At 35.8% G+C, this 25,310-nt stretch overlaps 1 protein-coding gene across 1 annotated transcript in view; it reads left to right on the top strand.

The window, feature by feature from the left end:
• Positions 1–1,145: 1,145 nt before the first annotated feature.
• The window catches only part of LOC149808594 (serine/threonine-protein kinase PLK1-like), a 40,013-nt gene continuing 15,848 nt past the window's right edge, over positions 1,146–25,310 (top strand). Inside the window, exons 1-6 of the mRNA XM_089971823.1 lie at positions 1,146–1,205; positions 5,612–5,719; positions 19,097–19,213; positions 21,582–21,799; positions 23,022–23,117; positions 24,666–24,941. Coding sequence (XP_089827949.1) covers positions 1,146–1,205; positions 5,612–5,719; positions 19,097–19,213; positions 21,582–21,799; positions 23,022–23,117; positions 24,666–24,941 — 875 coding nt within the window. The remainder of the gene's footprint in view (positions 1,206–5,611; positions 5,720–19,096; positions 19,214–21,581; positions 21,800–23,021; positions 23,118–24,665; positions 24,942–25,310) is intronic.

Below are 25,310 nucleotides of genomic sequence, written 5' to 3'. Positions count from 1 at the left end.
AAGCCGAACAAAATATTGCTCATATTGTGCCCGCGTATGAATACTAATGATATTAGATCACATGATAGAGTGACTGTCTGGTACAATATCAACATTTAGGTTTGGACGTGTTGTAGGCTGTACAGATGTTGCGATAAGCTTTCGTCCATATCTACAAATCGTCTGAACTGTCGACTATAAGCTCATATCATTCAATTGGCACGTCTACATGTTGTATGATGTAACTCTATGCAAATAAGAAAACAGGAATAAACCATCATATCACAAGCTGTATGTTAGAATAAGGTTAGAACGCCATGATTTTGTTGTTGGTTTGTCGCCATTTTTCAGTACACGGCGGCCAGTAAAACCGCAGGAAGAAGAACCCGGGAAAAGCCCGGCAATAACTACCGACCCACGGGAAGCTTCTGGCGAGCTTTATCTCGTACCCACATTATCGAACCCGAGCCTCAGACCCAAACGGAAAGAAGCAAGATGGCAATGATTGGTAAAGGCGAGCGTTTAAGACCACCCAGTCAGTCCCTCTCCTCTTTATTCACAAAAAGCGCGGGTGATTGAAGCTATGCAACGTTAAAGTCAGAATAAGGGATGGAGTTTGGTATGTTCGTACATCTTCAGGTGTTGCGTACCTAACTGGGGTCCAATATTTAAGCTGAAGTACATGCCTAAACATTTTAAGCTTTCTCACACTCTCCCTTCTGCATTATAACTTCGAAGCCTCTGGAGACAAATAATAAAACGTTATATACGTGTACAACTTCATTTGAAGGCGTATCTCTTAAAATTATTTTCTTTGCATAGTATTTCAAGTTTTCCGTCATTCTTTTCATTATGTCTATAAATTCAGAGCTGTTAAAAATTATGAAATGAAAATTAGTATGTATGTAGAACATGTTTTGTGTACAAAATGTTTGGTCCCCTTTTCAAGGTAAAGTTCACGGGTCAGTGTTTAAAGCTTTCCGTCACTTATCGTTTTGGAACCGTAGAGCCCTTTCAGCTTTAGGGATGAAACTTGGCATACATACATTATCATTTATGAGTATCTAACGGGGTCGGGGCACTTCGTCAAGGTCAAGATCACTGATTAGTGTTTTATGGTTCCATTCCTCTGTAACTTCAAGAGGCGTGCAATTTGATATTCGTATATGTCGACCTTAGCAGCGGGTGTCCCATACCACCATAGTGGTCCTATCATGAAGCCCAAGGTAACTGGTCATTTTATCAAAATTTCAGTTATACTATTCATTCTATTGTATAACATTAGAACCAACCGAGATCGAGGGATGAATCTTACATATTTGTCGATGTGATCATAGCTTTAAGATCAATATCGCGGGCCAATATCTTAATTTTATTTAAGTTTTTATCTTCCCTTATGTTATAACTGTTTATGATAAAGGTATGTCATTTGTTATATACTTGCATTTATTTCACTAGAAGATGCACTGCGTTCCACAATCAGTGCACTATCATCAAGGTCGCATTTGCACTATATTTCATCTCTCTTTTTGATGGGCATCTCGTACATCACATTCATAGTTTTATGTTTAAGGAAAGGTCACTGATAAATTTCTTCCTCTTTACTTTTTCCACAAGAATCGTAAAATTTGGTTACTTTTCTTGTTTGCCGACTTTGTCCCACGGATCAAGTCAGTATTTCATGACAGTTAATCTAGAAAATTAATGATATAAGTGCAGTAACCTAATACCTTCCTTGACATATTTCTAAAATACTATTGAAGCTCTTTTAAAGATTTTATTTATCCTTCAGATTAAGCGATAATCCTTCAGATTAAATGATTATCATTCTGATTTAGAGATACATATTCTATAACCGCGAAAATTACTTCTTCAGGTTGCTCGAAAAAAGATAACCTCGAAATAATTAACACCAAGGACAGTGTCAAAGACGAAGTCATGTGTATGTTTTATTGGAAGGGAAAGTATATTTTCCCTGTCCAACCGCTCGTTCTTGCATTCCTGTTGATATGGTAATGCTCACTTTTCTGTAGAAAATAACATTTTATTATTGGATATGATTGGGCTTGGTTTGTGTATAAATAAGCACGATGCTATTTGTTTTCTTCTTTTATCTTTGTTACATTTTTGGGAGATGAAAGATGCGAGCTTTGCTGCGTGCATACCATGTTTATTGCAATAATAATACATCCATTAGTTCTCAATTATAACCTGTTATTGTTGTGAGCTTTTGTTATGGATTGTAATTTGTAACTGTCAGTCAAATGCCACTATTGACCACATCAAGAGGCTATCTGTGGAGTGCTGACAACAGATGCAGGTCTGCTAGCTGTTATAGGACCGGTCTGACATTAAGAATAAATGATAACGGTCATAACTTTGACCATGCATATTTTTGGGCAGTGTTTATCATGTTCGGTTGCGTTACGTCTACAAACACAAGTTGTAGTATGCATTTGAATTGATTGTGATTGTGTTTAGTTGATACAAGAGGGAGCATTTATCATGTAGGTTAGCGGATGTGTGACATATTCGTTACATTTCATCCGTTTATCATCGGATTGCGGATTTCAAGAATTTTGTTGAAAGGCGAATTATCCTATATAGGTTCGCAGGATAGGTCAAGTTTGGCACGGACCCATGTTTTAATTTGTTACATTTATCAGACTCGTATAGTCTGAGCATATTTGTAAGGCCTTTGGGTCTAATAATGAATCCTTCCCCCCTCCCCCGTGTTTCGTAAATGAGCAATTTGTAGCATTTCAGTTGGCCTTGGTTGGATTATGTTAGGTTAGGTCCACGCATATTATCATGCTAGATATAGCTGGTCTCTGTTAGGTTTGGTTAGGGCCACATATATTAATATGCCAGATATAGTTGGTCTCTGTTAGGTTGGGTTAGGTCTATGAATATTGTCAGTGCCAGACATTTATATAGATAACTCAACCTAGTGTCGATAACGCTTGCATGTTGTTAGATAATCTACTACAGGCTTGACTGGTATGCCCTTATCAGCTGGAATTCTGCATCGATTTTGTTGGACATGTTTCAGATAAATTACGCAATCTTGATCAAGTTGAAGTGGTCATATGTTATCGTTGTTTATTTATCAATCTCGCCTGTCAAACGTATTTTATCACACATGCAGGTTTAATCAGGAAAAGATGTATTGTTTTAAATTTAAATTTAGAATTAGGTGACATGGATTTTCACATTCAAAATTCGGGCCTAGACCAGTCTGTTTAATATCATATCTCCAATGTCCTACATGGGACTTTGGAGCTCTGATTTTAATCAGATTGGGCCTAGACGGACCAGTTAAGTATAAGCCGAAAAAATCAAAACATCCTATATTACGGACATTTTGGATCACCTCTGGCTTTTCTGCATTAATTTGCAGGTTCGTCTGGTTGAATCATTGATGAATATGTTTGAATAAATCAGAGTCGCACAGACAAAAAAACCTGCTGTGATAGGTGCTACTTTAGGGTACTGGATGCCCTACAACATTTTCACAAAAGTTTACTTACAGCAATATACAGAGGCAAACACTTGTCACGGATCCAGTTCGAAGCATGTTTTGCAGTAATTTTGCTGTGCGCAATAGTTTGCGAAAACGATATAGTACACCCCAAGAAAATGAAGGTGTATCCATTGTTTTCGGTTAACCTTCTTGTCAGAGCAGCCTTAAGTTCTTTAAACAATTCGACCAAATGTTGTATTAAAAACGTATCAGATGCACACCAATATCAACATTAGTTCGATGAGTTGAATAGTTTCCTGAAATGCTGGACAGACCAGTTTTTCTTCTTCTTCAGGTTCTTTTATTCGTAACATGACTGCTAAGTTAGCATATTGTTACTATATATATATAGAATCATTGTAATCATCATTGTTGTGTTTTTATCGCGTGCCGTTCAGAAGTTTCGGCTCCTTAAAATTACACTTATAAGCTGGTTCATTGAAGGCGTATCAGAATATATTACTGTTTTGCTTTTTTACTTCAACAGAAGTAACTAAAGCACACAAAGAACACTAACTGCTCTTGGCAGAAGCGCCCTGCTCTGACCAAGACTCGTATACATATCAAACCCAAAGAAGCACGAGCAAAATTCAGTGACTTAAATTATTCGAAAATATTAAAAACACAGATATTAAAGTAGAGACTAGATTATGTTTTATGAAATAAAAATTATGCTTATGGTCACAAAGAAGCATGCATTCTCGAGATTTACGGACATACTGTTGTAACTAATCATTTTGGCGTTCATATGTTGAACAAATGAACAAAGCTGTTAGTGTACCAGCTGAGGCTCACCAGCTAGCTGATAAAGCTTTGGAGCACGTCTAGCGTTTCTCCTGTATCTACATTGAGGAAGACATTTAAATAACCTCAGTGACAAATAACCACCTTGCTCGTAGAGTGTCATCTGCTGTTGCGAATTTTATGTATTAAATGTTTTTAAAACATTTTATTTTTGTGCAGCTTTTTTTAAGCTGTTTACGTTGTTTAGGTGTCAATAACCGGTAGACGTCTATTTGTTTTTTTTTTCTTTCTTGTTTTCTTTGCTCCATGTATTTGTTTAAAATGTTTATCGTGTGACATCTTGACTCTCTGAAATCTATGTTGCAACCGACAGTTGCAAACTTTATTGGGGCCTTCACGAGTAAGCTTCACCTGATCGAGCTATAATCCACATCAGCTATATCAGTACTAATAGGTACTTCATCGGTCATTTCCGTCAGGTCGAATCAGTACTAATAGGTACTTCATCGGTCATTTCCGTCAGGTCGAGAAAGAAAGCTCAGATGTAATTCGTCGCCATTGAGAACTATATTCTGAACTATTTTAGTCTACATGGGAAAGTGTGGAGACGGTAAGAAACAGTCACAATCGGGACATTGTCCTCCTTCACTGTCGTAATATATGTCGTAAGTCGTGCCAGAAGCGAATCACCAAACACATCAAATTGAAGCGTTTTCGCAAAACTAATTACGATGTTATTTCATGAACAATCGCTTCGGTGGCCTAAGTGGTGAGAGCGTCCGCATCCCGGACTCAACCCCGGCCGAGTCATACCAACGACTTATAAATATGGTACTAGCAGCTGTCTCGCTTGGCGCTCAGCATTAAGAGGTTAGTCTGAGGACAGGTCGGCCTGGTGTCAGGATATGTTGCCACATGTCTACTGGAGTGCTAGATATCACTGCTACACTGCAGATATCGTAGCGATATGACTGAAAAATTGTTAAAGCTACGTTAAAAATATAAATCACACACACACACACATTTTCTAACCTGATGGAAATGGCCGAGCGATGTTCATTCAGATAGTATTAATACCTTTCCAGTCATCACGTAAGTTAAACATGGTCATGAATGATTAATTGCAGTCTTTGTATTTGAAAGAAAGTGAAAAGAACATTTTTGGTTTTTGCGTATTGGTACACGCATGCAAAAACTTACCCTTTCAATAATATATTTTTTTCTCTAAATATATGGCAACTTTTTATGTTTTGCTTTTCTGCATAAAAAGTTGGTAATCGATTGTGTTTTTAATGAAATTATGCACTATTCTTGTGTTTTTTTTAAAACTCAGCTGTTTTCAATGTATTTCTTCACTTGTTTCAGGGTGGTTTTGCACGATGCTACGAACTACTTGATCTCAATACAGACAAGGTTTATGCTGGAAAAATTATCGCCAAAAGCAGAATAGCCAAACCCCACCAGAAACAAAAAGTAAGATCACAATTTTTCATCAGAAAGGGCCTTAAAGAAGTCCGAATACAATTCTTATTTGTATCAATATGCATTTGTATGCGTATGTATGCTAATATTGTTTTATAGCTTATCTGGCCAAATGCATCATACGTCTCTCGTCCTTCCCTCCCATCACACATTTACATTCGACTTTTTTTCTCGCAAATACTTGGGGCAGTTTCATCAAAGCCGGAACATGTTCTATGCAAGCCTCATACGGCGTCAAGCAGGTGGGAAACATGTTCGATTTCATCTCCAGATTCGTTGTTAGGTTTAGTAAAAATGCACCTTTGGTGGCTTTCACTATCAACGGAGGCCATTACAGTAACAAGGTGAAAGTCTGTTTTCGACTTCCTCTCAAGACGAAATTAATGCAGGTGTTGAAATAGTTACCTAGGATATGCTCTGCTAACATGTGACCGTGTGTATTCAAATTGTAAGTGGCAGTTTGCAAGTGCTATTTTTTCTGCATTTATTGTAAATGGCTACATTCATAATTCTAGTAATGAATTTTCTATTCTTCATATATTCAAGCTGTAAATGGCTGCTTGCAAGTGCTTATATCTACATTCCTTCTGCGTCATGCTATCTTGCCAGCTACTGAATTGATTTTCTGTAGTTTGTCGAATGGCAAATGCTATGTCAGTTATTACAAGTTTTGTATATTCCGTTTATAAACTTGCAAGATACACAGACTGCACCTTCTAAAATCATGATTATAATGTTGCATCAAGCACGTTCCAAGTTAGCATCACGGAAGTTAAAATAAAACAATGCCTCATTATGACAACAGATAGCGCTATGACACGTCAATTTCTTACAATACTACTCCCCTGATCCTAGTAACAAGAGGTTATACCACTTTACGGCATGTTTGGGGAGTCTTATTTAAAATATCATTCAAATTATATTACGGTATTATAGTCAGCTGATATCTCAGAATATTTACATTCGTAAGTGAAGTGGCATGAAAGAAGCAAAAATAAAAAATAAAATAAAAAACCAAACAAATTAAATGTATCAAATTGTATTCAATTTTATATATTTACACAATGTTATTTCCACTGACCCTTCCCACCCCATTTGTATTTTGACATTTTGTGGGTGTAATTTACCGCTACCGCACGTAGACAGAATAGGGTAGCCGCTAACGAGCAAGGTTTAAGATCCTAATTTGTTTAAATATTCTAATTCACAATGTTATCAATTTATAACACGTTTATTAGTTTAGAGTGCAGTGCAAATTCTGCTTTTAGGATCAGTAAAAACCTCATAAGGTTTGAGCAAATTGCAGATAATCGCACCTCAAGGCCATAATTTCTCCTCATCCCCAAATCTGTCCAGCAATTTTATGTTGATTATTTCCAAACGACTTAATCATGGATTAGACATCCAACAGTTTAATTTTTCTGCCTATCATCCTGAAGGTCATGGGGCTAGCACAAGACTATCCGAAAACACTGTAACCTATCCAGAATACATGTATACAATTATATTGAATCGAACCTTAAAAAAGACAGTGATCAGTAAAATCCTGCATTGTATAATTATCGAGTAAGAGTTTTTTTCGCCATGTTGGTCATTATCACAAACTGAAAGACCCCATGACTACCCTAAAACAGCAAAGTACAGTCCCAAAACACCCCCAACTACCCAGGACACGTGTAGGCAATTAATAAAAATCAAACAAGATAAAAACAGTGTTCAGTAAAATTTTACACTGTATAATTATCGAGTAAGATCAGTAGTTTTTCTCTTGTTGATGCTTGCTATGGAAAGACCCTAAGATTATCCCAAAACACGCTCATCGACCCAGGATACATGTATACAATTATAATTTAATGAAATATGCTGGTTTGGTGCTCTCTCTCTCTCTCTCTTTGATTATAGATAATTTGCTAAACTACTTTTATGTTGCAAAGAGCAGCAAACTTAATGTCTGAATTATGGGTCACTATATTCATATTAAAAACTTCTTTAACTTTTTTGATAATCTTTCATGTGACAAAGATCAGCTGAATAATTAGAACCTAAGGGTGCTGTATTTATATTTTTAAAAATTCTTGAACCAATTTATTATTTGAATTGGTTTGATAATGGTAAGAATTACAATAAATAGAAGAAAATTCTCCTGTAACATTATGTCTTTTGTCTCTGATTATGTCCACTTTAAGAGACGCAAGTTTTAAAGGATGCAAACCAGTTTTAAATCTTTTTAAAAAAATACGTTCAAAGGTTGAGGTTCTGTACATTAGCAGTGCAAATTAAGTATTGGAAAACAATCGTACACTAAATCTAATGCTTCTAATCGCAAGTAAACATTTTTATCATGATACGAACATGATTTTGCACAATTTGATTATTTCGGCTTTTGCGACAAAATATGTTCCAAAATGAAGATTGTGATAAGAATAAGAAAACCTGTGTCATTTTACATATTAACATTTTTATGTGCTATTGATGTTGCTCTGAAATATTATTTTCACCGGAGCTTATGCAAAATAGTATCACCGGAAATGAGAGACGATTGTGAGGTGCGTCAAAATGGATGACGTATAATACGATCCGTACCACCAGGGGTCATTTGATAAAAGCTCGTCAAGAAGAGTAGGAGCGAATATATCATTTCTGATCTTTACTTTGCTAAAATAACTAATGTTTTCAAAAGTAATGAGAGATAGCATTAAGAAGTAGATTTCTTAAACGGTGAAAGTATATACTTTGCGTCAGAACTGGGGTTGAAGAAGATGGACCACCCTGCTACAGGTGCTTGACGCGAGCATGATGTTGAGAAAAAAACGCCACAATAATCTGAAGGAAAAAAATCATACAAAGTGACGAAAATACCACAGATTACCCTCATGCCTCGATCTGACATAAGACCCTGTCTATCATATTATATATCCTTTAGATTGGTTTTTTGTTTTGTTTCTCGGCATCAAGCTCGCATCGAGGATCTGTGCACCCTGCTACAGTGTATGCATTTTTTGTTTTCATAGGGTGCTATAAATCATTTTGATCTTCTAGAAAGCAGATGGTTTTAGAGAACGATTAAAACTTCGTTGCTAACGTACACCTTAAAAAACGGACTGAAAGAATTACAGTGTTTATCGACACAAAATGAATGCCGTAAAGCTTCGCAGGGAGCATTAATTATTTATTGTAAAGGAAAAAATTTAGAGCGCCGTCTGTTGTCATAATAGGGGTGCTAATCTCTAATATGCCATTATGACAACAGATGGCGACACGAGTTGGACAACAAAGACGATGCTACCAAAACTGAGTATTTACATTATTGCAAGGCCAAATCTGTATGAAAAGAGCAATTGGAATGATATAATTGTAATGTGGCAAGTTCATAAACAGAATATACACAACTTGTAATAACTGACATAGCGTTTGCCATGCGACAAACTACAGAATAGATTTAGTAGTTAGCCAAGATACGATGACGCAGAAGGAAAGTAGATCTAAGCACTTGCAAGCAGCCATTTGCAGCTTGCATCAATGAAGGATAGAAAATTCATTACTAGAATTATGAATGTAGCACTTGCAAGCAGCCATTTAAAATAATGCAGAATGAAAGTAGAACTTGCAAACTGCATCGTACAATTTACATCAATGAAGAATAAAATATACCTGGATAGAATTATGAATGTAGCACTTGCAAGCAGCCATTTACAATAATGCATTAAGGATAATTAGAAGGAAAAAAAACATGCATATAATTATGGTGGTAATTCCTCTCCATACATGTGACTGTTTCTTTGGCAGCAGCTGGAGATGCTGATATCAAAACGGAAGCCGAATATTACATTAGTTTTGAAACGTAACATTATACAATGTCCACTTTAACAGTTCAAAATAATATCGAGTATTAAGATACATCATTCGTGTATTCAATTATGAGGCGTCATTATATTTCATGCATTTACAGGTTGAAAGTTACCATTAACAGGTCGAGAATTACTATGAATTTCTTCGCTAGACGTCGCTCTCGTGAACGTACCACGTTATTTTTAAACAAGGAGACTGCTTATCGTTGCTGTGAAATTCAACAAATGAAATCTAAATACTCGCCATATGAAATCGAACTTTCATCACAAACAGTTACATACAACGTGTGAAATATGGATTCTCGACATATGATATTTTAATTTCAACCACCGCTGTGGAATTCAAAATATACAATGTAAAACGTCGACATAGGAAATAGAACTTTAAACCACCACTGTATAATTTAACATATAAAATCTAAAATCTCCATCTAGAAAATGGAACTTTAAGGATATGCAATTTGATCCAACACGTGATATTCGATTTCTCGACATACGTTATCGAAATTTCAATTGCAACTTTCTCATTGGACCACCTTTTGTCCCCTACGGCGCCTCATAGGTGTCATTGAGATATTGTCACTAGACGTTTGAAAAAAAAAAAAATGAACCATTTGGAGATCAAAGGGTTGCTAGCCAGGTCAGTGGTATTAGTGCTGTTAGTGTCAAAGGTTACAGGGTCAGTAACACTCGTCGCTGTTCAAATCAATTTTTCCCTTTTCTACGAAAAGCTGGAATATATAGAGGATTTTTTTCCTCTACGTTATATATATATATATATATATATATATATATATATATATATATATATATATATATATATATATATATATATATATATATAAATCGTGTAGTACAAAGGAAACGGTAAAAAGCGAAGCCAGGAGTTTAAATATATCAATTGTTCTGGGCACCACACGATGAAATAAATATATCTGGTACATACGCAGGAAAAGAAAATGTCCTTGTTTATATTCACTTGTGCTTCAGATTCAAAGCTTAGAAGATTAAACCCACTTTTCATCATAAGACCCAACCCCATACTTCTCTTAAAATCAATCCACTTTGATAGGCTGATCTTAAAAATATCAGAGACTTCAGATAATAGTATGAGTATTTTGATAAAATCTGTGGCAGTAAATGACAGTTTTGAAATTTTTAAAACTATATGATCATATTTAACCACAAAGCAATTCCGGTTCTGCAATGCACCACACGGAATTTTTCATTGTTTTCAAGTAAGAGACGCAAACGGAGTCTAGTCGGATTTCTTTGGCAAAATGTTAGTTTCTAGGTCTGAAATTGAATGCGGTTTCTATTTATATGCTCTTGCTCAAAAGTGGTGTTTTTGTTAATACAGGTACAACTTGTGTCGGCACACACATAATCAAGATTCGCATGGCATGATGGGAATACAATATTTTCACTTGTCAATGAATTTCACCTGTGAAATTATAGGAAGTAAAATCAGGATTATAAATTGTAAATTAATTCACGATCTGATCTGTTTCCAAGAGAAGATGGGTTGATTACAAAATTTACGTCTAATTTTGTTGCTTTGATCATTTGTAGAGGCTCTTTTAAAAAAAATAATTTAAAAAGGGACACGGAAATTGGTATCGTATCGACAGGCAGACAGATTTATTTGCACTAACGAGGATTAGTCGGGCAATTATTGAACTGGCTGGGGCACCTAGATGCCACTTGGAAAGACTAAAAGAGGCGGGCAAGTTTTTAATGGAGTTTGATTCCTCTTTCTATAGTAAAATTCGTGCAGGTCATGTAGGCATTCAGCAACGAATATTTCAGTAATGGGTGGCATTTGATGGAATTCGATTACACGTACCTTTAAATGGCAATTATTCACATTATTTGGATCCTCGTAAAACCATATTGTTTTGGAAGGTCATTATTTATACGCCCCGAGAAGTATTTACGGCATTTCAATGGTGTAGTATATGGACATTTTTAAACAAGGTCAACATACATTTGTGATCCAGTACAAACCGGATTGAATATAGCGCGCTGTGATGTCACAATGAAAGCAGCGCACATTGAAAATAAACCTGTTATTTGTTATGATAGACCCGACGTCCTCTCTCTTTTCTAGACCAGGTTTATTTAGTACCTGGCTACAGTTGTAAAAGTCCATAGCGATCAATAATTTTCGTCTGGAAGTTTTTTATACGGTGCGAGCATTCAACACCCAGGATTGAATAGACGTTGATTAAACTATTTTAGTATTAAATTGTAAACAACAATCAAAATTTAATTTTTAGTAAAAGCGCACACATGACCTGTATGACACTTTACCCGGGTGCTAAAAAGCACATTATTTTGAAAGATTTTTTAAAATTATAATGAAGACCATGTCACGCGAGTTAAAGGCATTTATCGAGACAGTGATTATTTACTATTGAGGTATTACGTGTTAGGACCACAGCCCACTTTCAAAGACACATTAGTTCTTAATACAGGGTCCTTTCTTAGGTCGATTCTGAAGAAAAGAAGTACCAGCCCAGTAATTCCTGTCGACCTTTATGCGCACCGCATTAGTAAAGACCGTTTTTTGAAATGTAACCACATTCGGCAAAGACAAAATGAGCTTGTTTTAAACTTCTTATATAACCCAATTTCGCACTAATGACAGAAACTACTTTTAAATCAAATAATGTTCTTTCCATCTCGCAACTGAAACGCCCAAGGACGTAAAATAATCAAGATATATGTGCGTGCTTTCGTAGGCTCTATCCACCTGTTACGGGATGATACCTGGATGACTTCCTTATTGTGCAATGGTCTTTCGTATAAGTTTACTTCCAGATTATATGCTGGTAGTTGATATAAGCAGTTCTTTGTAGAATCTGCGTTGAGTAGATGGTATATAGGTGTCCCATTTATGGTTCCGTCGTCAACGTTAAGATTATGTGTATACGTTTTTTTTGTTGTGTTAAGTCATACATAAAGGGGCGGGGGGGGGGTATTCATGACATGGTTTGAAAAGCACGTCATTTTGAGAACTAATGGTCCATTTCAATATGACTAAGTTTTAGTTAATGAGCCTACACCTGCCGTCGTTCATGACTACATCAGTAATTGCCATTTTCAGCTTCTCAAGAACCGCCGAGCCAATTTCATCTAGACGTTGCGTCTTGGTATGAATGCCTTTCAGACTGATACAAATCGAGGCGCTTCGTCATCAGATATTGCTGCCGCTACAGACAATGTAAAAACAATTAAACATTTTCCAAAAAACCCGCTCAAATGAATTTGACCAGATATGACAGAGAGCGTCTTGGGCTAAATGGTTTACAGTTATATGCAAATAATGCCAGTCAGCCTTCAGATGTCGCAGTCGCTAAGATAATACAGTAAAAACTCTAATTTACGTCTCTCAAAAACTGCTGATTGAATTTACTTTTCTCCACACAGTGGGTTACCTCCCTCCGGAAGGATAAGATCACTAAACAAACGATGTAAATTTCGTTATAAAATGTCATCTGGAGAAAATCGCTTATATCATTCATATTAAATTTATTTACAAAATGGCATTGGTTCACAATATATGGAATTTACCTGATAGGCAAGCTAAAATGTCAGGAATTCTTTATACGCAAAGGTGGAGTACAGGACTGACGACGTTGCAAGGTAACACAAGGCAGACGTTAGAATAGAGTCAATAGACCGATAACGTCGCAAACGAGCGCATCTGAAATGCCTTTTATAATCTGGTTGTTTTACGTCGTTTTAGATTGGAGTAAAATCTGTGATAATAGATATAAGGTAAGAGCAGTAAATTTGCTCATGTATTAATGAACCCAGACGACTAGCATAGGATTAGATGACCAAGGGGGTTAAAACTGCCTTTCGGCAGCGTTATATTTTGAAAAGATATCAGCTGTGAGAAGAGTACAATTTCACAGCATATTTGGACACCAATACTTGAATTATAAAGAAAAACATCACAACAACTATCACGTAAAATCGGCCGTTCAGAAGTTCACAGAACATTTCGTGTCATAAGGGCTTTTCAAGTTTGTACAAAGAGAAGATACTTTAAACGACTTAACCTCCTCCCCGAATTATAATACGGTCAAATGTAGCAAGAAGCATTATGGCACAAAGGGCTTTCATATTTGTGCGGATAATGTGGATCCACTGTCGATCATGACTGCCGTTACTAAATAAATGAGAACCTTCAAACGACCACTTCTCAAAAGCAGCAGCTCAGAATTAACCAAATTTGACACAAGCTCCATGGTGTATATAAATGGTACCGATATGTTGTAAGATATAGTAACCGTTAATAAAAATAGGAAATCGCTTAAACAACATCTCTGGATGCTGAACAAAATATGACCAAATTGAACAGGAAACATGCAGGCATAAAGGTCATTCAGTTTTGTTTATAAATGTAGCTGATCCGCGAACAAATATGACCAGAAGTACTGAAAATAGAAGAAACAAACAAAATATATAAAAACTTTCAAACGACGTCGTCTTTAATTCAACAACTAGTCGAACTTAACCAACTTGACAGAAAGCATTGTCATATAGGGCGTTGTGCATATGATCCACCATCAAGGATGACTTCTGTTACTAAAAATAGAAAAATCTTGAAACATTTCTACTAACAAGAAAAAGGACAGAATCTGACCGAATTGGACAGAAAACATCATGTCCTTTAGGGATTTTACATTTGTTCAAATGTTGTCGAGTAGCTATCTGAGATAGTCAGAGTTGCTCGAAGCATTAGAAAATGCATCGACTACTTCTCAAAAACGGCGTAACAGAATTTAACCAAATTTGACAACAAACATAATGCAACTAAGGCCTTTCAAATGAGTAAAATTAGAAGGATTCGCCATCAAATATAGACACCGTTACTAAAATGTAAGAAAGAAAAGCGACACGACTTCCCAGAAACTTCTGACCAGAGATTGACTGAACATTACAGAAAACGTCTGGCCTGAAGGGCTGACATATTCCTAAACATGATGCCGACCTGCCATCAAGTATGGCCACCATTACTAAAATTAGAAAATCTTAAAATCAAATAGTTTCCCAAAATAGTTTGGATCAAAATGTAACACAACGCATATTTTTATGAATCTTATTTTCGCACCTGCGACAAATATCACTAAAGACGTAAAAGAGCTATCACGCTAATGCTTTCCTTTCTAGACTTCCTTCATAATTTGATTTCTCCGGTTTGTCAACCATTATGAGACCAGACAGAGCGTTGTCAGGAGACAAAGACTGGAACAGTTAATTATAATTTCAGGAAGAGGATATGCAAATTTTTATTCTGGGCCACTTGTGGGGATGAAATTTGGCAATCATTCCCGATACCACCCCCACCCCAATTTTAGTATAAATCAACAAGTTCCAAATCGAAACTTTTTCCACATGATTTACTATTCTGACTTTGCGACAAAATTACTCTACTGAACATTAAAAAGATTAAAACGAGATCTAAAAAAAAAAGGTCCAGATAACCGCGGCCATAACTGATTTATTGATTTTTTTTAATGTTCAAGAATGTTTTCTTTGTTAATTTGTGCGAATTAACAATATGCATAAAGATGATTCAAATTTCCCACTTTGTCCATTTTATGCTTAATAATTCCCAATTCAACAAACCCATGACCCCGTTTTGATAATGATACAAAAATCACTGCATTTAACTCTACAATCTGTACAGCCAATTTTCCGGTTGTCTAGTAATACAACGTGTAATTTAAAGGTGTCTAGTAATGCAATAGGTAATTTAAGGGTCAAATATTCTCCATTGCCCAAGCTTCTTTCTGCAATATTTAATAAAAGATACTTCCTTGAAAACATATAAAGATGCATAGTTTAAAACAAGCTAGAGAAAAGTTACAAGAGGTTCTGTATATGACGATTATTTTGACGAAAATGAAACATCGTTCATTTGAATGTCTGGCGCAGTCCGAGATAAATGGGAAATCACTGATGGACTTGTTAAATCTGTTCCTTTAAAATGGCTAATTGGCCATGATGTTTTATAACATTTCAGACAGACATAGTTTCCTCGTCCGTAACTTACTGTGTTAACCATTAGGGGCCGTCTATTTAGCACGTACGGATGGAGGGAGAGTAACCAAAATGCATACGCGCGCTTGCGTATGGGAGTGTGTGTCTACTGATAATGTACGTACGCATAGGAAACGGGTGGGTGGGTGAAACCTCGATAATAATTTGTCTTAATACGTAACATGTTTGACTGCGTTTGAATTTTCGCGGACACTTGACAAACTGTTTAAAGTTACGCAGTTTATTTCTTTGATGCAGCCAGACATTCAACGTCGGTGGACTATCTGTTTTATTAAACACGTTATTATTATTAATCCTTTATGGTTTCTGCGTGGATTAAATATAGGCGGTTCTATAGAATTGGGGTGATGCATTAAGTGTAGGTACGCATGGGTTTGTGTGTGTGTAAAAAAAAAGTACGCATGTGTACAGGGAGGGGTGGAGGGGTCAAGCTTTGCCAGATTTTTGCGTACTTACTAAATTGATGGCCCCTTACCACTAATGTGGGACGGGTTAGATACCATTATCTTTGGACATTCTGTCCGCCCCTACTTCCGTCACTCCATGGTAAAATTTTCCGTTGGGTCGAAAGAGTGGTTTTTTGGGGGGTGGGTGGTATTCGTGTTCTGTGAACACATTTATAGTCGTTATTTGGTTATGAAATTCTGAGGGAATATTTGCAAAGAAATTTCGAAATATAACATGCGCAAATTTAAAGATGATACCATCTCGATCTACGTGGGATGTTGGGATTCTTATCAAACTAAAGCTCTCTGTTGAGAGTTCTCGCCGCTTAAAAAATAAAGGTAAAGAAGAAAAGAACAAGAATCGTCTTCGATGAGAATGGTACAGTCTTTGTTATTGGATGATTCACCGAGCACGCTTCAACCCTTCTAACTGCGGCAGGTAACTGGAAAGGAGGTCTTTGTGACCAACTGTTACATTTCGACTTAAGCAATGTTTATTCAGCAGTGAAACTGCTCATTCATCCGTTAAAAACGTATTGTCATCTTAACACTATTTAGAGTACTTTTTTATGGCTGATTTTCGAAAATGTATTTTAAATAAGAGAAGTTACCGCTCTGTAAAATTGAGATCAGTGAGGTAAAAGTTAAAATAACAAGAGAACTGTTAAAGTCTTCGGTCGCTTTATTCACTAAAATACGGCTGATTCATGTGCCTTTTGAAATACTGCTGACCTAACGTATTTAACAAAGCAGACGGTCAGAGCATTGTCCTCACTGGTTTAATCGGGACGGCCAGGGTATTGTCCTCATTGGAACAATCGGGGACAGCCACAGCTTAGTCACAGCTAAGTGGGTATTCCACTTAAGCTGCTTAAGAAATGTAAACATGTAAAATGGGAAAACCATGTTTATTTCGTCGACACTTATTTTCCCTTCATTAAATGCACACTCGTATACTTTTATTTTATAAACTTCGTGGTAACTTTATTAACATACATTATATACGCAAATTTTCTTCCGTAGACTTAACATAGGAGCTTACAGAATAATGTTATCCTTACACGTCATCGTGACATGTTATCCTTACACGTCATCGTGACAAGGACTCGTGTTCATCATTCATCATCATGTCCTTCAACCTGACTGAGATATTCATTTGCGCCAAGATTGAAATTATGAATCAAGTTGAGTAATGCATATAAAGAACACATTTATTTAAATAATTTGTCGCCATGAGTATTCTTAATAGATCTGGGAACAGATGTCATTTACAAGTAGAACACTACATAATAAACGTGTTATATTGCTTACTAACCGTCCAAGATCCCGCGGGGGACTCGTTGTTTCGGAGTAGTCGACTCCCGATTTCGTCGCCCACCGCTACAACAAATCGTTACGAATTTGATCTATTTTTATAGTTTTTTTTTTTTGCTATATTGAAACTCATAGAAAGACATGAACAAAGGGCTCGATGTTATTGAACTCATTTGTTACTAAATACATGTACCCTATAGATTTCCTATATAAAAAAAACGACGACAACAACAACAACATGTTTATTTGATAAAAATAATTTTCAGGTAAGATATTAGAACCCGTCTTGAAAGACCCCCACCCCACCTGCTTAAAAAATCACTGTCTCTTAAGACAGGTATTTTCTCCCGATCAGTCAACAAATTCATGTACTGAGAATCTGGTCTCGAGCGGTTTTCTGTAGCAGTAAATGTCTTTAATCGATATATGTAAAAACATGTCGCACTTTCAGAGATATTAATTTTTTTTGTGGGGGGGGGGGGGATTTAGGTAATGCAGTTTTAGTGCCGTGCATTGATGAAGTTCGGGTGCGTTAAATACAGGTGTTTATAGCATGCGGTGACTGTTAAATTATAATGGCCTGCTACTGCTTTGATTTTAATACAATAGAAAACAACGAACAGCTTCAAAAAACAACCGTAGTTTCTTTTCGTTTATAAAATGGCATTGAATTAAAATTATATCTGAAATCTGATTCAGTGTATTTGTTCCATATTTTTCTTTCTCTTGGAACCCTTTTCGTCATTTCATTTATCGCTGTGCAGGCTCGGGTTTAGAACATGCCAGATGTTCGGACCCTGTATTCGTAACAGGCAACAAAGGAGAACGCGATGGCTCAGTGGTTAGTATTTTGGACTTGCGGGTTCGAAACCTAATATCATAACAGCCAGAGTGGCTTCCGTGTTTTTGCCTTAAAGAAAGACACTTTTCTTTGCTGCACCGCAAAACACTTAACCACACCACGTCCAGTTTTATTGTATTTTTAATTCGTTCTGTCACAATTGTTTTTGATGACTATGCACACACATTATTGCTCTGTTTGTGTATTCTTATGGACTAACTGCTGGTGCCACGGGTGACCGAGTGGTCTATGGCGCTCCTATTTACAGATCGCTCACATCTCACCTCTGTTTGCGTGGCTTCGAGTCACGGCTCGGTCAATATGGGCATGTGAGAAAGTACAAGTGGCTTCCCGTCTGCTGGTTGCTTTTTCAGAAGTTTTCCCGGGTTCTTCATCCACCAGATATTTGAGCCGCCATGTTTTGCCTATCATGTGCTCATAAATGTCGTTAACCCCACAAAATACATTACTACCTGTTAATGTAGTCTGAGGTAGAATCAAAATTGAGTGATTGGCTGATTAACTGACCCCCGCCCACTCCTCGCAGTACTAGGTGACAGGAAGAACTTTATTCATTTGAAGGTCAAAAGATCAAAGGTTAAGGACTGTATGTATCATCTTGATTTTCAATTTATACACAGTAAATCCAGCTAATCCTGCATTCAGCATCCAGCAACCTTTGTGTAGACTACACTGGTTGAATCAGTGTCAAGATATATATATATATATATATATATATATATATATATATATATATAGCAGATAACAGATACAGACATAACCTACCTACAAATTTATTTGATATTGTGGTCTCATATGCTTTTTTATACTATCATTCCAGATTTTAAGAGAAGTTGAACTACAAAAGGATTTGAAACATAAACATGTTGTTGAATTCCATAGCTACTTCGAGGATGAGGAAAATGTATACATTGTCTTAGAGAACTGCAATAGGAAGGTGAGGAAAAGAAATGTATTGATTGTTATTATTATTATTATGCCAGAAACAATGGTTGTTACTGACGACATTACAAGAATATTGATATTTTTTTTCACATACCATATATGATTGCCCATAAATCTGGACAAACTGTAAACAACATTTATACTGATCTGTCATGTCTGTGTTGTTTGTGCTGATGATTACTCCTAACAAACTGCATAGACCCAGATCTATACTCATAAGTGAGTACTGTATATAGATAAGTATTGGTAAAACTATTTAAATCAGAAATTACATCAGAACCATGCCTCTGGAATAAGTTACATTCATTGTCATTTAAAATAATCAGTCCATTAAGTTTCCTTCTACCCTCACTCCTCTCCCGTTATCAAATTTCAGACAGCTTTTTATATGTCTCAGATATATTGTCCTGTTGTACATCTAAGCCATACATACTATAAATACTTGGTTATAAGCGAATGTCAAAAGCAAACTGCAAAATGTGCTGGTAGGTCTGCAAATATGCAGTGGGTTTTTTTTATATATAAAAGGAGAAATCAGTTGATCAGAACAACATAGACCCTGATCTGCCAGTGAATTAATACGTTAGCAAATCAGTCTGTGTTGTTTGCAGTTGGATGCGACCTATAAGCGAGTGTCGATGGTAATGTTAGTGTCAGACAGTTGGTTTATATTTGTTCAAGGTATCTTAAAATTAAATTCAAGCTATTTTACCTGGATTATGCAATGAACTAATAATTTATACTACACATGTAATAAATATTAGGTAATCTTGATGATGGGGGTTGAGTCCTTATGAATGTGTATGTATCATTTTTTGTCCATTGTATGTTTCTTTGTGTGTGTGCATGCATGCATGTGAATGTGTGCATTTAGTTGAAGAAATGTTATCAAAAATAGATGCTGTACAAACTTGCATACACCATCAACATATCTTTTAACAACTTAAAGTGGCTTCCATATAAGCAGAGATCTGTTTCAAAATGGTTTACTTGTCTAAATATCTTTGCATGGTTTGGCTCCTGATTATCTTGAATGTAACTATACATTTGTTAAAAATGTATGTATATATGAACTAAGATCCATCTCGATCAGCAAGTTATATTTACCTAAATCAAAATTCAGAGTTTGATAAGTTTTGCATTTTCTGGAGCTAAACTTTAGAATTCCGTACCACCTTATATAAAGTCAGCTGACTCATGACAAGTTTTCAGAAATCTTAGTCTGCATCTACAGAAACAATCATTTGTTTGATCTTATTTAAATTCAGGACTACTACTTTTTGCAACATTGTTTTCATGTACTCACCTATAATGTTTTAACATGTTCCCTACTGCTGTTTGTATGTACTTATCCTCGGAGCCTTGTGCATGTTTTATTGTAGTGGTAGATCAATTGTCATGTTTTTTTAATGGCATTTTATTGTCTAAAGACACCTCAACTTTTGAAACATTGTTCATTATATATATATATATATATATATATATATATATATATATATATATATATATATATATATATATATATATATAATAGAAGGCCTCATCAGCATCTTCTTTAAATAACTTTATTATTATTATTATTATTATTATTATTATTTTTAAACTATTTGTTTGTCCAGATTCATCAGTTCCAGGTTAAATCTGTATTCATTCATGAAAGAAATGAGGAACACAATGCTTATAAAATTCATATCCTTTCATTGCCTGATACATACTGTGTTTAAAGTAAGGCTGTGGTGTGCTGCCCCAGATGTCACAATACAACATTCATTATAGTACATATGTCATGATATAATAGATGCTGTGCTACGTAAGCTTAATTAGTATACAATCAGCTAATGGTGATCCTGATTTTTTTCTCATGATGTATGACCATCATGATCATGTGATATTGTTTAATTATTTCAATGTATTATTTAGTATTGTCAGAATATATCATAATATGACAGTTATTGACAGAAATATAATGCAATAGACAAATTGGTTTTGTAGACAAATACATTGGTTTGATCTAATTTCAGGTGTAAAAATTGCCACAGAATTTATGTAATATTTTAGTTTATGCTGCTTCACAGGCTTATCAATTCTGTGGGGTAGTGCTAGGTATCATAGATAATGATGGCAGTATTCCAAGCAATTCCAGACTTGAATTGCTGTATCATTACAGCTCTTTTTGTAACATATAAATCCCCCATACATTGCTGTATCATTACAGCTCTTGTTGTAACATAAAAATACCCCAAACATTGCTGTATCATTACAGCTCTTGTTGTAACATATAAATCCTTCTTACATTTGCCAGATAGAGGAAGGCAATTCTTTTTTGCATAGTATCAAAGCAGAATGATGGTTCTTTTCAGTCTCTGGTGCACATGTTGAAACATAGAAAAACCCTGACGGAGCCAGAAGTTAGGTACTTTATGACACAACTCATAGAGGGCATTAAGTACATTCACAGCAGCAACATCATTCATCGGGATCTCAAGTTAGGAAACATGTTGCTAAATGATGATATGCAACTGAAGATTGCAGATTTTGGTCTGGCCACACGAGTTGAATATGAGGGAGAAAAGAAAATGTGAGAATTAGTTCAAATCTCTCTCTCTCTCTTTCTCTACCTGTATCTATTTGATCCACATTCTGTTATAAAATATCAGTTATATTAAAGGTTTTAGGAATTGCTATAACAGAGGTCAGTTTTTTGGTCTTTTAAAATGTAATACATTTGTGTGTCAAGTGTGAGAGCATATTATACACCTGTAGTTAGAATAATTGTCTAATTTGTGTTCAAAGTAGTCCATTTAAAGATGGAGGAGCAGGTGTTCAAAGTAGTAAATTGTGTGATAACTTAAAGGTGTTCAGATTTGGCCATTTGAAAGTAACTAGAGCTGTTTAAAGTTGGCAGTTTAGTGTTAACTGTTGGTGTTCATTTGTTCATAGTTAGCCACTTAATAGTAACTATAAGTGTTAAAAATAGTCCATGTAAGGTGACTTAGGTTTTCATATATTGCCATTTAGCAGTGAATGTGGGTGTTCAAAGTTGGTCATTTAATGGTAACTGTAGGTGTTCATAGTTGGTCATTTAATGGTAGCTAAAGACATTCATAGTAATGCATTGTAGGGAAACTATAGGTGTTAAATATAGTCCATTGTATGAAAATGTTAGGTGTTCAGATTTGTCCTTATAATGGTGACTATAGGTGTTCAAAGTTGACCATTCAATGGTGACTGTAGGTGTTCATAGTTGACAATTCAATGATGACTATAGGTGTTCAAAGTTGAAAATTCAATGGTGACTATAGGTGTTCAAAGATGCCATTCAGTTGTGACTATAGGTGTTCAAAGTTGACCATTCAGTGTTGACTATAAGTGTTCAAAGCTGACCATTCAATGTTGACTATAAGTGTTCAAAGTTGACCATTCAGTGGTGACTATAAGTGTTCAAAGTTGACCATTCAATGGTGACTCTTGGTGTTCAAAGTTGACCATTTAATAGTAACAATAGATGCCCAGAGTTGGCATTTTAACAGTAACTAATTTGGAAAATGGAGTTGAACCCCAAATGTGATTTCAAACTTCTAAGTACGGTCTATTCTTGCTTATAAATTGGGTTGAACTGTGAACTGCATTGACCCAGATCTGCCATTGCACAAATTGCAATGGCAGATCTGGGTCAGTGCAGTTCACAGTTTGATTCTGTAGCAAATCAGGGTTTATTTTGTGTCAGTATATATGGTATCTCTTCTCATGAATGACTCCATGAATAATTGCTGTATTATTCATTTGATTGATTGTTACAGGACAGTCTGTGGCACTCCAAATTACATAGCTCCAGAGGTACTTCAGAAGCGAGGACACAGTTATGAAGCTGATGTGTGGGCCATGGGATGTGTAATGTGAGTATAACATAGAATTATGTTGTTGTTGTTGTAGGGTTTAACGCCATTTTTCAGCACACGATAGGCTATACATGGCGGCCAGTATAATTGGTGGAGGAAGAACCCTGGAAAACCCCGGGAAGAACCACCGACCCATGAGAAGCTACTGGCAGGCTTTCTCACATACCCACGTTAGCCGAGTCTGAGACTTGAACTCACGGAGACAGAGGTGAGATGGCAGTGATCCGTAACGGTGAGCGCTTTAGACCACTTGGCCACTCGGGGCCCCCATAGAATTATGTAAGATGATGTGTGGGCCATGGGATGTGTAATGTGAGTATAACATAGCATAATGTAAGATGATGTGTGGGCCATGGGATGTGTAATGTGAGTATAACATAGCATTATGTAAGATTATGTGTTGGCCATGGAATGTGTAATGTGAGTATAACATAGCATTATGTAAGATGAATTCAGAGTTATTCTTGATATGCAATGAATTCTGCAAGAAATTTGAATGAAGAGCCAAATGAAGAGCTAGACTGGTATGCTGTAACTTATTTGTAACTTTATTATTCTGTTTAAACTGTTTTCTTTCAGATGTAGAGTTGGTGAATGGTAATATGTAGGTAATACCTTTTTAAGCTAGCAGTAGGAATAGTAGTGTTTAGATTTTTTTAATAAGTTTAGATAGTCATACAATGTTTACATTGGTTGCTATACTTAACTAAAACTTTGATAGTTATACGATTTCTTCATTGGTTGCCTTACTCTGTTGAAACTTTGATAGTCATACAATTTTTACATTGGTTGCTATACTCAAATTGAAACTTTATAACAACATTGCCATATGCCTAAGATTTGTAACTTGTATACAATAATTCATGTCAGACTTGCATAATGCTATGGACAGGCTTGACATCATGTTCTGCAGAACTCTTGTTGTTAATATCTGTTGTATGTTCTATCACTAATTATTACACATTCTGCAAAGAATCTTTTATAAGATTTAAATATCACTAATGATTTTTGGACTAAAATATAGTATAATACCTCATTTCTGATAATATTTATTTGTTGATTGATAATTGTCAGTTTTAAAAAGGATGAAAAGTTAGAGAGAACAGGATAGATAGGGTATACTAACCATGTTATTTAGCTCCAAATTGGACCGTTTTGGTGGCCTAGTGGTTAGAGTGCCTGCCTCAGATGTGGGAGATCGTGGGTTCAATCCCTGGCCGAGTCATACCAAACACTTACAAAAATGGTACTAACAGCTGCCTCGCTTGGCGCTTAGTATTAAGAAGTTAGTGTTAGGACTGGTTAGCATGGTGTCAGGGTAATGTGACTGGGTGGGACATCATGCTAGATGTCTGCGGCATGATGCCCCAGTGCTAGACATCACGATAAACTGTTGCACTGTCGACATCATAGCGATATGACTGAACAATTGTTAAAGCTATGTTAAAAATCCAAATCACACACAGCTCCAGATTGAAACCTTTTACACCAGAATGCAATATAAAATGTTTATTTACAAGTATCAGATGTATTCATTTCTTTCAGGTATGCATTACTTGTAGGCCACCCACCATTTGAGACTGCAACTTTGAAGGAAACTTATGTCCGGATCACAGGAAACTCCTTCTCATTTCCAGACTGGGTGTCTCTCTCATCCAGGAATTTTATTAAAAAGTGCCTGGCACATGAGCCAGAACTCAGACCAAAATTGGATGAAGTTTTACAGGACGAGTTTTTCTCCTCTGGTCACATGCCATCCTTCTTGTCTGTTTCTTGCTGCACAAATGCACCAAGGTTTCCAGTATACACAAAATTTAACAGGTGAGCCAAAACATGATGGTTCAGATCATCACACATTTTAATACATTAAGAACATATTTAAGTATTAAATATGAAAATGGCTTGAAATATTCTAAATTTGAACCCATACAGTCCTATTTATAAATGTTGTTATTCAAAGGACATATAACTTTTTGTAAGTATTCTTAGTTTCAGTTTAGTTATATCTAGCTTTAAAACAGATTGAGGGACAGAAAGATAAAAAATGCAGTCTTGGTTGTGTTTTATTAGTCTTCATATAAATAAGTTGATACTTTTATTTTGTTTTTATGTACTTAGTTGTGCAATCATTTTCAAGATTCCTGTTTAAATCTGTGCATTTACTATTTTTCATGTTGTACCAATATTTAT

This window comes from Sinohyriopsis cumingii, chromosome 1, assembly GCF_028554795.1.
Source record: "Sinohyriopsis cumingii isolate HCF-2022 chromosome 1, ASM2855479v2, whole genome shotgun sequence".
In the NCBI taxonomy this organism is placed as follows: Eukaryota; Metazoa; Mollusca; class Bivalvia; order Unionida; family Unionidae; genus Sinohyriopsis; species Sinohyriopsis cumingii.
The sequence above is the reverse complement of the archived record's forward strand: the minus strand, read 5'-3'. Positions and strand labels throughout refer to the sequence as shown.